The sequence below is a fragment of the Xenopus laevis genome, chromosome 3S (assembly GCF_017654675.1).
Source record: "Xenopus laevis strain J_2021 chromosome 3S, Xenopus_laevis_v10.1, whole genome shotgun sequence".
NCBI lineage: Eukaryota > Metazoa > Chordata > Amphibia > Anura > Pipidae > Xenopus > Xenopus laevis.
The window spans coordinates 83912057-83928694 of record NC_054376.1 but is presented as its reverse complement, the minus strand read 5'-3'; the positions used below and the strand labels follow the sequence as shown (position 1 = coordinate 83928694).

Here is a 16638-nt window from a genome sequence, read left to right as displayed (position 1 = left end):
TTTAAAACTTTTAGGACTTTTCAGCATACAGGATATGATGTCACTGACATAAGATTGAGGAGTCTGTAGCTTCATCTTATCAGTTAGCCAGGTCTAAGGTGGTGAAGGAAACTCTGGTGTAAAATGTAAAATTCTGTAAAATTAGCATTTTAGTGAATTTGCAGAGTAACGATCGTTCGACTGAGCGTAATTTGTCTGGTGATAGGGAGCAAAACTGCGTTAGCTATGGTCTCTTTAACTAGCAAATTATCCTCTATGCCTGTTAGTAAATTGTCATGTGCCCACCATCCGACCAACTGCCTCAGGCCAACAAGTTACACCAGGTGATGGCGGGGATCGAACTCACGACCATGTGCCCCGTAGGCAGGCGCCTTAACCATTTGCCTACCAGGAAGGGCTCCTTTACCAGGGGTTCTAGGGAGTGTATTCACTTTGTTAGGCAGAAGATCAACTGGCAGTGTAAAGAGACATTGGGTTGTAATAGTCTGTGGACTCCCACAACGTAAGATATACTTTACCGAATGAGCAAACTGAGCAAGCATTGCAATCCAGACAGGGAGATTCTGTCACAGTCCGCAGATCGAGGCTCAAATGGCTTCAAAGGTCCTGTGGCCACACGCATTAACCCCACAAGTGAGATCTCAATTGACCAAATGGAGACCCCCAGTTTATATAGGCCTAGCAAACAATGAGCTCATATAGTAATTTAGTAAAAAGTTATAATGATTTGGTTAATAACAGATCTTGCTTCCCATGCGCTCATCGGGATTTGGCCAGACTCCCAACAAGCACATCCGAAGCAAAGATCTTATCTTGGCTAACCGGTAGCTGAATAGCATATTGTGCCCCCATCTATAATAAAGAAGAGTCTGATAACGAATTCAAAAATCATACACATATTAGAGAATACATATGAAAATATCCAGAATAAGAATAAAGAACAAGTATTATGTCATCAAGTTGATTAGTTCCCCTGAATTCTCTTGCACAAAGCTTCATTATACAGTATTACAGATTATAAAGCCGCCTTGTATACTATAATACAAAGCTTTGTTATACACAATTATACGTTATAAAGCTGTCTTTTTACACTATATTGGGCTCAACATACAACATTGGGTTCAACAGTAGAACAGTTATTTGTGTTATAGTTTTATATAGTTCTGTAGCAAAGAATTGCAATGAGCTATTGGGTTTAATCAGAGTATTACCATGAGCCATTATTGAAAAAACTCCTATTATTACAATCTGCCTTCTGGTCTTGGTTGATTTTCTTTAGAGATATGGCAGAGATACGGCTGGTGGGCAGTGTTGCTTCAAAATGCCACATACTTTTTTGCTGTTTGTTTTATGTGTGACCTACAGAATGTTCTCCCCATCTTACCTTGTCTTCAGTTTAAACAGCCATCCTATTATTGGTTGGCAGGTTTTCTAAAATGGCTCATTTTACTTTTTTGAAAAAAAAAAGATCTCGAGCTGACCCAAGTCATTGTCAAAGAATCCCTACTTCATCATCTCTGATGAGAGAATCCAAAGTTGTGGAGGGTTTTTGCAAAATGCTTTCTACCAACTGCAGATTAATAGTCTGACTGAAATGAAAAATCAAACCTCAGAAACAATTTTCATGTTGCTTCATCATTTAGAATCAGGACAGACGGACTGAATGTCTTCCTTCAGCTGAATTTTAGCTTTAGTCTCAAGTCCAGAGATTCTTCTCCTTTCGTTTGTGTATATGATCTTAACCTGGTTTCTGCCATTCCTAGTAAATCTGCCATTCTTGCAGCAGTGGCTTTAGTTCAAGATGTCATTGTTATTTGGTCCTGTGTCTACAAACCCTACCCAAGTTTGCTGCAGGTAAATGGTTGTGCCTGGCAGTGGCAGTGACATAGTTGACCTGCTGCTGTTTTTCAAATTAGGGATGCGTTTTGGTTTTTCACTAAGCATGCTAACCAAGTTTCGTGGGGGGTCTTTTATGGTTATTTCTGTAATGGTTTGGTTGGTGTACTCCCTTTTCTGTCAGGTATGATGCTTGGCATTCCACATTGTCAAATGCAACCTTGCACCAACTCAGCACAGAACACTGTGTCATTTCTGAACGTTTCTCAGCTCAGATCCCACTGACTTCTATAGGACCTCGACAACTTTTACTTGCTGAATTTTTGTATTAGAGGGTTTTTTTGTGCTTTTTTTTTTTTAAAGTACACTTTATTTAAAGTACTCGAATTTAACAAATACAAGTAGAGAGTAAAAAAAGATACAATAAAATCAAACAAAATTATTTATAAAATTAACAGAAATGTTAATGTTTTAAGTTATTTACTGAATTCTCTTTTTACTTATTTGCTTGCTGGCCCGTTCCTCCACTTGCAGGGCAAGACACAGGGAATTTATGCTATCTCCCAAAGCAATTAAAACATTAGAGAGCTCCTGGATGAGGTATTCTGATTGCATTACAAAGTTCTCTAGGTCATAATCGGGCTGCTCGGTCATCTGCAACAAGTTTATCCAATCTGGTTCTCTCTGCACAAGTTCTCTCATTTCATCTACAGATTTAAAACTGTTGTTATACGTGGACAGCTCTTCATCTTTCTAATGCAATAAAATATTTAAGGTTAACTCACAATGTAAGATTACATATACAAAAGGTAGGACAGCATTTGGTCTAATGCAAGTGAAGAAATTACTTCATATATTCATATACAGATATATATAGATATAACATGATTTCATTGTCATTGGATTTGGTCAAACATAGTGGCATTGTACATGCAGATATTCAAGAGAAATTAGACCTGGAGACATTACATAATTGAAGGACAATTTAGCAGTAGCAATTTTTTTTTTTTATTGATGAACAGACAGCAATACATATCTCAGGCACGAAGTTTAAATTTTTTTTTTTTTTTACAGTTGGTTAACCTCTGTACATAGTTATGATATTGCATGCATGGCTTTTTGTTTTACAATTTATCCATTACAAACATTTAAAATCTGGATATGGAGAAGGTAGTACATATCTGCCATGGAGCAATATATTGTTTCATGTAATATGCATTATATATGTAGAATATTTTCCTTCCTTTCCCAGTGATACTTAGCATGAGCTATTGTAATACTATTGGGGGATCTTGAAGAATTATCCGTTTGTTTCTTTCTGCATTGAAGCTTCTTTTTTCGTGCTTTTTATACTTAATAAATCTCAAATTTTTAGAGTTTTTACGAAATCTAGAAAAAACACAATTTTTGTAAATTAGGAAATTCAATTGTTGGTAGTTATTTTAAAAATATAATTTTCCACTTCAAAATGTATAAAGTATATTTTCAAATACCTGGCAGTCTTAAATATGGATTTGGTATCACTGATGTTACGTTATTATAGCATTTGCTGTGTTTTTCTGTAGAACAGATTCCATGAAGCTAGTTTTCTGGTAAATAATCTGAGCATTGTATGATGTTTTTTTTTTTACAGACATTGATGAATGTGCAACGGGAAGACACAGCTGCAGTAATGACACCATGTGCTTCAATTTGGATGGAGGATTCGATTGTCGCTGTCCACATGGAAAAAACTGTTCTGGTGACTGCACACACGAAGGAAAGATTAAGCACAATGGGCAGATTTGGGTGATAGAAAATGATCGCTGCTCTGTTTGCTCTTGTCAGGTATATAATTTATGGATAATGGCCAATTGATTGTGTTCCATTGATTTATTTCCTTTGATTCTACACCTCTGAAATTGAATTACCGTACCTAAAGTGTAGTGAAAGGTTTTGTTTTCAAAACATCATATCATTATCTGCTGTAAAAGCAGAATTCGGTGAATTTAACAGAAATTCAGCTCTTTTTGTGTAAAACAGCACAACTGATCGCTTTACAGCAGTTGTCACCCCCTGCTGTGTAGGACAAGTTCATGTGTTGTAGATGAGGGGAGGCATTGTGTCTGCCACTTCGGAAGGCAAAAAGGCCAGAAGCCCTAGATGCTAATTATTTCAACAATTTAAATTAAAAAATGTGCAAAAAAATTTACATTGTCCAAAGAAGCCTACAACCATAGGATCAAAGATTATTTTTTCAATCATTCATAAATTATTCTTTCAATCTATGCCTATGTTCAGCATGAGCCATATAAATAAGGTTTGTATAAAAATGGCTATACCATGTTCCTATTACTATAAAAAAATGATATTGCTGTTTTTGTTGTCACCCTTATTTTTGCAAAAAGCCACACTTGGGAATGTGTATTTATGTGTGTACAGTATAATAGAGCCCCTCAATTCTCATAAATGGTATCTGTGTCTCAGGCTTACAGATAAGTAAGAATTCCTTATAGAGGTTTAACTGGGAAGGATACATTATCCTCTCTTTCCAGTAAATGCTCTGAAAACCAGGAAGGTGGAATCAAGTATAAACTGAAAGTACTTACAGTGTCATTGTTCTGGAATGTATAACAAAAACTAGACATTTCAATTTTAAGACAGTAGGCAGAATGCATGCGCAACAAAAGCACTTTTCATTGGACTCATACTGAACACATAGGAAAAGCAGCATTTTGGGAAGTTCTCCTAAAAACTTTTGTGGCATGCAAATCTAAGGATTTCCAAGTTTCCTCTCTGAGTGCAACTATTTTTGCATGTTTCAGGAACATGATAATTATGATCATGCAAACAGATCTAAGGAGCCATTAAGCAGACTGTGAAGCCTTTAAGGATATTGTCATGAGGAATTTTTTTTTTTAAATGCATCAGTTAATAGTGCTGCTCCAGCAGAATTCTGTACTGAAATCTATTTCTCAAAAGAGCAAACAGTTTTTTTCTTATATTTAATATTGAAATCTGACATGGGGCTAGACATACTGTCAGTTTCCCAGCTGCCCCCAGTCATGTGACTTGTGCTCTAATAAACTTTACTGCAAGTTGGAGTGATATCACCAGCTTCCTTTGCCCCTCAGCAGCCTAACAACAGAACAATGGGAAGGTAACCAGATAGCAGCTCCTTAACACAAGATAACAGCTGCCTGGTAAATCTAAGAACAGCACTCAATAGCAAAATCCAGGTCCCACTACGACACATTCAGTTACATTGAGTAGGAGAAACAACAGCCTGCCAGAAAGCAGTTCCATCCTAAAGTGCTGGCTCTTTCTTAAAGCACATGACCACGCAAAGTGACCTGAGATGGCTGCCTACACACCAATATTACAACTAAAAAAAATACACTTGCTGTTCAGGAATGAAATGTTATATTGTAGAGTGAATTATTTTCAGTTTAAACAGTGTAATTTAGAAATAAAAATGACATCATAAAAAACCCCTTTAAAAAGGACTTGGATGGCTTTATTGATACTACAAGCCTAGAGTTTCACAGCCCTGTTTTGACAATGGTTTTCATTATTTTGCATCCTTAAGCTCACCTTAATGTGACCATACATTGCCAGATCTGGGCTTGATTTGACTTCCATGTACAGTAGAGGGACAAATCAGGCCGATTTGATCAATGGTCCCTGCTGTGGTCTATAAGTCAAAGAGTGTATAAGTTCCCTGATGCGCTCCTCATCTTATGGACAGGTCCATCTGGAGGAACCAAGTAGCCAGCTTTTATGAGCCTGCATATGGCCAGCGTTAGACAGAACAATGAAATAAACAATTTTTTTGGCAGATATATATACAGCACAGGCTCTAAGTCACCACCTGTTTCCTGATACTTTATACTATATCTTCAAATATCATTAATCCCTTAAGCAACTATGAGCAATTTTGGCTCCATTTGCATCAAGTAGTGAGTTTATCACTGTAGCTAACAAAACTTATTGTTATACCGTATCTACTCGAGTGTAAGCCGACCTGAGTATAAGCCGAGGTACCTAATTTTACCTACGAAAACTGGGAAAACTTATTGACTCTAGTATAAGCCTAGACACAACTACAGCCCTGTCTCCCAGCAGCGCACATTCTGCCAAAGCGACCACCCAGCGATCAACCGGACTTCTTTGCAAAGTTGATGGTGACAGAGAATTGCAAAACGGATTACTGTGTGCATTGTCCCACTGTCCCACTACCATGTGCAGAGGGTGCTGTGTGATATTGCCATCACTGTTAATCTTTTGTATAACCAACAGAGGGCGCTGTGTGATATTGCAGTCACTGTTATTCTTTCATATAACCAACAGAGGGCGCTGTGTGATATTGCAGTCACTGTTATTCTTTCATATAACCAACAGAGGGCGCTGTGTGATATTGCAGTCACTGTTAATCTTTCATATAACCAACAGAGGGCACTGTGTGATATTGCAGTCACTGTTATTCTTTCATATAACCAACAGAGGGTGCTGTGTGATATTGCAGTCACTGTTATTCTTTCATATAACCAACAGAGGGCGCACTGTTATTCTTTCATATAACCAACAGAGGGCACTGTGTGATATTGCAGTCACTGTTATTCTTTCATATAACCAACAGAGGGCACTGTGTGATATTGCAGTCACTGTTAATCTTTCATATAACCAACAGAGGGCACTGTGTGATATTGCAGTCACTGTTATTCTTCCATATAACCAACAGATAGCGCTGTGTGATATTGCAGTCACTGTTATTCTTTCATATAACCAACAGAGGGTGCTGTGTGATATTGCAGTCACTGTTATTCTTTCATATAACCAACAGAGGGCGCACTGTTATTCTTTCATATAACCAACAGAGGGGGCTGTGTGATTTTGCAGTCACTGTTATTCTTTCATATAACCAACAGAGGGTGCACTGTTATTCTTTCATATAACTAACAGAGGGCATTGTGGGATATTGCAGTCTCTCCCCAAGTGTACTGTTGGTATAGGAATGATGAAAAGTGACTGCAATCTCAGCTACTCGGGTCGGGTACCGCTGACCCGAGTATAAGCCGATGTAGACTTTTTCAGCACATTTTGGATGCTGAAAAACTCGGTTTATACTCGGGTATATACTGTAATAATATTATAATAAAGCCATTTAACATCTAGCTCTTTTTTTAGCCAATTTACAGTATATATCATGTTTTTGTGGTAGAAATAGGAATATACATTAGAAGAATTATCCATACACATGCTCATAATTTTCATCTCAAGTCACACTTCATTTTAATGTTTTCTATATTATACTTTATTGCAGGTTGGGTTAGTAATGTGTCGCCGTATGGTCTGTGACTGTGAGAATCCAACTGTTGACCTTTTTTGCTGCCCTGAATGTGACCCAAGGCTAAGTAGTCAATGTTTGCACCAGAGTGGAGAGCTGACATATAAAAGTGGAGACACATGGGTACAAAATTGCCAGCAGTGCAGATGCTTAGTAAGTATGATAGAAAACAAACCCACCCCAAAATATTTCTTTCAACTGCATGCAAATAATTGGTTTACTTATTATATGTCTCTGCTCTTAGCAAGGAGAAGTTGATTGCTGGCCCTTGCCGTGCCCAGAAATTGATTGTGAATTTAGCGTGGTTCCAGAAAGTGAATGCTGCCCACGCTGCATCATTGACCCATGCCAAGCAGATATTATACGCAATGACATCACAAAGACTTGTGTAGATGAAACAAATGTGGTTCGGTTTACAGGCTCCACTTGGGTAAAACAAGGCACGGAGTGCACCCTCTGTCAGTGCAAGGTAAATACATTTTATAGTTCAATAATCCATGGATCATTATTTTTTCAAACCTCACTTGTTTGTATTTTTAGTTATGCCAATTTTTTTCACTTCCCTATGAGTATACTATAGAATAGATGATATACTACTAAAGATTATGCCCAAAAGATTCACTTACTTGCAGATATTCAGCTGGTGATCAACAGATCTCACGACCAAAGCATTGTCAACAATTTTTTCCATTGCTTGTTTCAATTCAAAATTTCAATTCATAACATAAATAGGTGTTTGTTTAACTAAAGCAATATGCCTTGTCACTGCTGTGGCCTAAAGAAATGTATATATTGTGAGATTTCAGGTAGCAGGAATCTTGACCACGGCACTTTTGTAGCACAGAATCAACACACAGAGCCTTAATTCAGTCCAATTCAGCCTGGGCTGCTTTATTTGAAGCCGTTCACACAGACAGCATAAACAGAAGGTTTCAGCAGGTTGAAATAAAGCAAATAAAATATCACAGTCCAGCACTTACTGATTCAGCTCAGTTTCCTCAGTGTCTGGTGTGCAAAGCAAAGGCTCCAGGCTTGTAGTTTTAAACAGGCAAAATCTGTAATGGTATCTCTGTGTAACTCTCAGCTTGAGTTCACAGCAGGCTCCTCAGCCCCTCACACACACTGAAATTAGACACCTGATTAATTTATGAGCAGGTAGCTAACACCACACCCAGGTCAGTCTGGAGTGGAATGGAAGGCCCGCCCAGATCCTTCCCATCATTCCAGCCCTGGATACCCTAAAGAAGAATAACAATGCAGTTTCTTAACTGCCATATCCTTCATCCAGGGCCCTTAACCCCTGAACTAACATGCATTTTCCTTTTACCATATCACAATATATATATATTCAACGTGTACATTTCAGCTATAACAAGAATAAAAATAGCTGCCCAACTAGGTCATTTTTTTATTTATGGGAAATTCTGCTTTCCAGATAACAGTGAGATTAATGAGAGTGCTGCTGGTAGGGATGTAGCGAACTGTTCGCCCGCGAACTAGTTCACGCGAACTTCGACCGTTCGCGTCCGCCGAATGTTCGCGAATGTTTGGGAACGTTCGCATTTTGAGTTCGCGTTCGATCGTTCGACCATTCGAATTCCTTCGACCGCTAAAAATCGAACGATTTCCATTCGTTCGAACGATTGTAAGCATTCGATCGAATGAAAAGCATTCGATCGAATGGCTTCGATCGTTCGATTCGAATGAAAATCCTTCGATCGAACGATTAAAATCCTTCGATCGTTCGAAACGAACGATTTTAGCGGGTGTTCGAAGTTCGCGAACTGTTCGCGAACGTTCGCATTTTTTGCCGGTGTTCGCGAACGGCGTTCGCGAACACCAAATCGGCAGTTCGCTACATCCCTAGCTGCTGGAACAGCTGACTAAAATGGATTTCTAAGTTTGAACAAGGATAGCAGTGTCTTTGTAACATAATAAATAGTCCTCGTCACAAAAAGGTTTACTTGACCTATAGAACTGATAAAATATGAGCATAATGCTAAAGATTGTTTTTTGTAAATGGTAGTGTTAGGCATGGTTCAATGCAGTGGATTTGTTTTACTAATGTAGATCTAAATATAAAATAACCAGTAAGGTTTGTGAACTTTACAAGTGGCATTTGGGTCTGTTTCTAATAAAGCGATTTATCATGAATCCTCATATACAGCCGTTTGTGAGTAAGGAGAGGAGCACAGAATCCAAAATATCAACGGGACAGTTTTTTTTAATATAAACACAGGAAAACTACCATTTCTGATATATATCTTTCCTCTGTCCCTCAGACTGCCTCTGAGAATTAGTATTATATAATCAATGATAGAGAATTTTACAGATATTTAAGGAAAAAACATAATTAATTCACAATCCAAATGTGCCATTTTATATATCTGTACAGAAAGCAATGTGGATTCATATACCTGAAACATGGCACCATACTGTATTTATAGTACTATTCACTACAACAGTGTATTTTATTTCTCTGTCATTAAAGTAGAACAATCATGTTCCAGGCTTGTTGGCTGAAAAGTGTGCAATTTCCTGTTATTCCCTTTCAAGATATATAAGATCTTACAAGAGAAATCTATCTATGTTAAAGGGGTTGTTCAGCTTCAAACAACTAGTTGTATTCAGATAGATCACTAGAAATAACGACTTTTTCCAATTACTTTCTATTTTCTATGTGTCACCGTTTTTCTAATATTGAAATATGGGAGGGGGTCGCCGACCCTGTAAACTGTTCTAAATTGATACATTAAGTTTATACATTTCTTATCTTTGTCCTTGCAGAGCAGAATCTCTGGGTTTCATTACAGACAGCTGTTAGAATTGATACAATATTTGCTAATATTCCAGAGATGCTGCTGAGAAATGGATCAACTCAATGTTGCAAAACTGTTACAGTTCAGAATCTGCACCTGAATTACTGAGCTGCCAGACTCAAACACCACAGACACGAACATTCAACTTTAAACTTAGATTTTGGAAAAACAGTAAAAAATAAATAATGGAAAGTAATTGAAAAAAGCTTGACAATCTGAAAACAACCGAATTGAAAAAAGTGTTTGGAAGGTGAACAACCCCTTTAAAGGAGAAGGAAAGTCTCACCATGGAGAGATCTTCTGGCTTCTTCTTCCATCAAATTTATCCGGGCAAACACATGCGCAGTAGAAAATAGTTACTGTAGTTAGCCAAAAATGTAATATATAAAGGCTGGAGTGACTGGATGTCTAATATAGTAGCCAGAACCCAACTTCCTGCTTTTCAGCTCTCTAACTCTGAGTTAGTCAGTGACTTGAAGGGGGACCACATAACTGTTCAGTGAGTTTGCAATTGATCCTTAGCATTCAGCTCCGATTCAAAAGTTATGACCCATATGGCCCCCCAAGTCACTGATTGGTTATTGCCTGGAAACCAAGAGAGCTGAAAAGCAGGAAGTAGTGTTCTGGCTATTATGATAGACATCCAGTCACTCCAGCCTTTATACATTACATTTTTGACTAACTAACTATATTAGAAACATTTTTTATTTTACACGGGCTACCTATTTACCCAGTTTTTATTTCTACATTGAACAATTCCTTTAAAACTCTGACCAGAAAATATCAGATTTTATTAAATAACCTCTGTTGTCTCATATATGAACATGAATAGACAACATTAATGTTGTCTCACCTTTGGTTTTTCACTGTTGCTACAATTTCTTCTCTTTCTGTTGGTATTGTGCCACATATGCAAAACTATGTAGGTTTTACAGACTGATCACAGTCAGCCAGATAATCTGTTTTCTTTAATGTTCACCATAAGGGTACATTGGATGTTATAACACTGCACCATGCCTGGCCGCATAACTAATTCTATGCTCAGGGTTACAATTACAGTAGAACCCTCGTTTTATGTTTTACAAGACACAAGAAAGCTTGTTCGATTTACATAGAATTCTCCAGTAAAAATGCAAATACCTCTATCATGTTTGGTTTAGGGTGTGGAAAATCTCTCGTGCTTGTTTATGGTCTTTTGAGGTACTGGGAAGCCACATGGCTTATTGCACCAACGTTTACAAGTGACTGTTTAGCATGAAATTTCATTAAAGTGAAGTGTTTGCCATATGCCATTTTTCTGCTTCAATTTAAGCGGAGGGCATTTTTATTGAACTTGTTCTTTAATGTCCTTCCAGCACACATTTTTCTTTAAAAGAACTGCAAGCAATTGATTAATCATTATATGGTCAACTCTCCATTAGACCTGATGCTTTCAAATGACAGAATAAGAAATGAATATTCAATTTTTAATGTATTCTCTTACTCAGCACTGTTCACAGAACCTCTTATCTGAACTGTTCTTTTCATATTCACCAACAAAATCCCATGGAAGTACACCAAATATAAAAAACACAAAAAGCAAGAAACATTTATGAATAGGCAATATTATGTAACACAATATATACTCAGGAAATGAAATGAGGAGCAGTAAACACAGTGTAACGAAGGCAACCACACTGCAAGTTTGTGTAGATTAAACTACTAATCACAGAAGAAGAAAAAGAAGAAGTGAAATCAAAACACTATTAGTCCATAAACAATCACTTCAAAGCAAACTAGTTCAGTGTGGCGCCTATGTAGTATGATTGGCAAAACTGCCTTAAGTAAAACTTAACTTTTAATAAATTAGGCTAAAAAGAGAAGAGCGCCCACAAAAGGCAAACCCACTGCTAATAGCCCATAAGGCCACAGTGCAGGAACAATATCCCTAAAAAACATTCATTTAAAAACCAGCAAATGGTGGAAACGGTGGTATCTTAATCAGCCAACAAAAATACTTCGACGGTAGTAGTATAAACCATTGGTTACAGTGCAAGCACTACCCGCTCCCACCCTTCCATTTGTGCCCCAAGAACCTGCCTGTCTACGTAGGGACAAAGTGGGAGCTAGGCTGCCACCGTCCACCTATGCCGCCCAACGCGTTTCGCTTACTACATCAGCTTCCTAAGGGGCATAAGTGGTGGGCACTCATCTTTTCAAAGTTTAGATAGGCATTCGTGCCGCCTGTTCGTGCCGCGTGTTCGCGCCGCGTGTTCGTGCGAGATTACGCTGGGTGCGATTTCCGGGTATTGCGCATGACATCATCAAAAAAGGTCGTAGAGACGTTAGTGCGTCTTTTCGCTGGCGTATTTTCGCACAATCATATGGCGCCTGACAAATATATGGGCGTTTTTTAATAGGGGGTACATATTTAACCCCCTATAAAACCAACAAAGGTACCTAGGTGCAAAGTTAGTTAAAGGTAAAATAACAACAAAAATCAAAAGAATTAGAAACATAAGAAAATTAGAAAACAGTCACTCAATTGCGGGAAAAAGGGGAAAACTACCAGGCGAATATTGCTTTAACACGCGAACACGCAGCGCGAATGCCTATCTAAACTTTGAAAAGATGAGCGCCCACTACTTATGCCCCTGAGGAAGCTGATGTAGTCAGCGAAACGCATTGGGCGGCATAGGTGGACGGTGGCAGCCTAGCTCCCACTTTGTCCCTACGTAGACAGGCAGGTTCTTGCTGACTAACTTGGGGCACAAATGGAAGGGTGGGAGTGGGTAGTGCTTGCACTGTAACCAATGGTTTATACTACTACCGTAGAAGTATTTTTGTTGGCTGATTAAGATACCACCGTTTCCACCATTTGCTGGTTTTTAAATGAATGTTTTTTAGGGATATTGTTCCTGCACTGCGGCCTTATGGGCTATTAGCAGTAGGTTTGTCTTTTGTGGGCGCTCTTCTCTTTTTAGCCTAATTTATTAAAAGTTAAGTTTTACTTAAGGCAGTTTTGCAATCATTCTACAAAGGCGCCACACTGAACTAGTTTGTTAACACAATATATACTGTAATAATTCCCCAAGATGTTTTTACAAAAATATTGTCATGTTATATAAAGACATGGCATTGTTAAAAAGACACTGAAATATATTGGTGAGGTTTTATCGGTGACTATAATAACACATCTGCATGTTGATTTAAGTTCACTGTAAGCAATCTGTAATGATCGATTTGACAGTTTGTATTAGTTTCTTTACATATTGTAATTTTCATAGACATTAACAACAACAAAAAAACATTTATACAGTTTATTAATATAAAATGTATTAATTCTGTAGTTGTAATAGACATGTAGTAACAATAATAAACACAGCATTAAACAGATAACAATATACAGTATCTAGTTGATTTGATTAACTCATACAGTTAGCAGGGAGGGGTCAGCGCAATTGCATTTACATCTGACATAGCCAAGAAAGATAGTTTGATGACTCCCTGTTTCAAAAGCTAATGTATTGTTAACCTATTCTCTTTATGCCTAGGCTCTTCCTATGTCATTGGTTTGATGGTTTAAGCTTTGCTACCTTATTATAGACTTAACCAAAATTCACCATATCTACTCTTGAATTCACCCATGTAAGCCATAGTACTTGTGATCATAGCTTTTATGTTGTAAGACGTTTAGACCTCCACTTTATTCAAGTGACCATAGTGATGAGAGTCTGTTAAGTTTGCAGAGTGGCCCTTTTCCAGTTGGCTGCCCTAACCACCCAGCAGGCCTCCCCTTGCTTGAAAATGTTGCCCCTTCCCCACAAACATCATACTGGAGACCACAAAAAAGGTGGATTAGTCTATTTGTTGTGTAATACCATCTATACTGTAGATCAGTTTATACACCCTCTCTGTTATACATGCTCAGGTCTTACTAGCTATGTCCCCAAATGATTGCATTTATTATCTATTTTAAATAAACATGCATTTCAACTTACATGTATCTGTTTAGCTTTATCACACTACTTATTGATTTTAAAAATTACATGAAAACCTCTGCATTTTTTTTTTTATAATGAAGAACAATTAAAACAGCTGACTGTTAAAAGTACATTTCTTGGGTAATTAATTAACACCAGACGGTGCTAGAATTTCCCTAGACACAGTATATCTGCATTCAATACAAACTCAAATAAATAATGTGTAATTAGGTAAGTGGGAGGAAATGACAATTATTTATATTTTATTATAGTAATAGTTCTTCCATGTTCATCCTCTTTGGGTAATTATCTATAAAGGATATTTATATCAATGTATGTGCCACTATTACAAGTTGTCTTTTCTGCATCAAATGAAACAAAGGTCTAGTAAAAAAGAGCTCATTCTTTATGTGCTTACTTAGTTACTAAATATAACCCTGCCTTCCCCATAACAAATATTTGTTAGCAATTCAGTAAAAGTTGTAAAGTTTCTACCAGGAAACATATAGAATCAGATATTCCCTTTCAGGGTCCTGGCAGACGGGGCATTTTATTACCCACGCTTATTTTGTTCTTGCACGGGTCACAAAACATCCAAGTCCATCCTATCACATTCATGTAAATTGCCAGTGGGATAAAATATACAGTATATTGCATTGTAGCCTGAAGTTGCTTTATGAGGCAATTTCAAGTTACTTTGCAATACATATGCTTTCCTACTGCCATGCCGAAAAATAGCTTCAGACTCTTTAGTTGGAAGCAAAAAAATGTCTTAATTTCCAACACCAACAAATGTTACCATGAAAGGTTTTTTGGCTGAAAGGTTTTTTGGCTGAAAGGTTTTTTGGCTGAAAGGTTTCTGTGAGTCTCAAATCTAAATTAGGACTATAAAAGCCCCATTTGTTGGGTATAAGTGCAGTGTATATTCATGAATATAACGCCAAAAGGAGATATTCCCAAAGTGACTTATAATTGAGAGGTTTTCTTCTAAACATTACGCTAAATTGCTCTTACAAGTAGGGCAGCTGGTTGTTACAGCTTGTTGAGAGATTCCAAATGTTAATTTACATTTTTCTTTCCTCTGTCTAGAATGGCCACATGTGTTGTTCAGTGGATCCCCAGTGCCTTCAGGAGCTGTGAAAAGAACTGATGACTTTGGTCTCCACAAATAAAGAATGTTATTCATCCTCAAAGACCTTACACCAAAAAATGAACATAATTGTAAAATAGTATTACAACAATATTGCTTACTACGACCATTTGCAAAATAAATGTATTAAAAAAAAACAAATTGCTCCCAAACACCTGAAAACACCTGAAAACTGTACTACATGTCTGATTTCTGTCAGCTCCAGGCCTAATATTTTGAGTATTCAGATGGAACTCAACCAGAAGTTTGACAGTAACGAAGTAATGTCCTGAAAAGTTCAGCAGGTGTCAAAAATAACAATCCCATTTTTTATTCTAGTTTTCCAAATGGTTGAATTCCACCAAAACACAGGAAAGCTGACTGTTTGGTAATTTGTACTCAGAATGACACATACACACACCCACGCTGAAAAATGACCTATATAGCTTTGAGAGATGCATTTGTTTGATCCTTATTAAAATGAATCTGTTATATTTCTCACTATTTATTACCTGCACATTTTCTGGGTTGTCGCAGATTTTTGGCTGAAATATTTTATTACATATTGTAGAAAGTGTTTTTGAAAAAAAAAATCCAATTAATATATGTGGTGGTAAAAGCACCTCTTATTCTTTTGTAACCATACGAAACCAACTGAGTTATGCCTGTGTTGGCATGGAATAAAAGGTGTGCTCATTGGGGAAGTCCATAATTTAATTTTAATTTTCTTGCACTTTTTTTTAACCTGTTTAGTACAATTGTGTTCTTGTGATGATTTAAATAAATGTTTCTCTTACAAACAGTTTTCACATGTCTGTTTTTAAAAAAGTAGATTTTTTTTTTTAGTGCTGAAAAATTTGACAATTATTTTCAAAGACTTATATTTATACACAAACTGTTATATTCTCCAGTATTCTATCAGTAATGCTAACACAATATATTTACTATGCCTACTTCAGCAGTTTTTCACATCATTCCCTTTAGACATAGCTAGAAGTATATCAGCTTGTTATAAAAACATCAATCTTTTACATTTTATAAGCATTTTAACAGAGGAACCAGAACCATAACAATACACACACACAGATATATATATATATATATATATATATACAGTATATCACTTGAAGTGATACTGACAGCTCTGAACTAATGGAAACATTAGATTCCAGACCATAGGGGTATATTTATAGAGGTGTGTGATGTGACTTATGCAAGTATCAACCACTGTATAAAATAAACAGCATATTTATGAAGCTCCCTTGTTGTTCTTATACAGTACTTGAAAAAACCATGTATCACATTCAGATAATTCATCCATTTTAAAGAGCTAATCAATGGCATAACTACTCCAAGAATCTGAAGAGGGGCCTGGCATGCACAGCAACAGCAACCTGCCCCCATACTTTGGCCACCCCATTACAAATATGAAAAAAATCATCACACAGCTTTAACAACTGTGGGCTTAATTCCTAAAGCGTGAATGTAAAAATGTGGCGTTTTTTCACCAAAAATCTAAATTAATTAAAAGGAAAAAACATGGGTTTATTTCTTAAAATTCAACAG

General features: G+C 37.0%; 1 protein-coding gene across 1 annotated transcript in view; it reads left to right on the top strand.

Annotated features, from left to right (window-relative positions):
* nell2.S (neural EGFL like 2 S homeolog) overlaps positions 1 to 15872 on the top strand; it is a 132198-nt gene extending 116326 nt beyond the window's left edge. Inside the window, exons 17-20 of the mRNA XM_018255905.2 lie at positions 3470 to 3663; positions 7139 to 7315; positions 7407 to 7631; positions 15033 to 15872. Of these exons, the coding sequence (XP_018111394.1) occupies positions 3470 to 3663; positions 7139 to 7315; positions 7407 to 7631; positions 15033 to 15083 (647 nt within the window). The 3' untranslated portion in view covers positions 15084 to 15872. The remainder of the gene's footprint in view (positions 1 to 3469; positions 3664 to 7138; positions 7316 to 7406; positions 7632 to 15032) is intronic.
* The last annotated feature ends 766 nt before the right edge of the window (positions 15873 to 16638 follow it).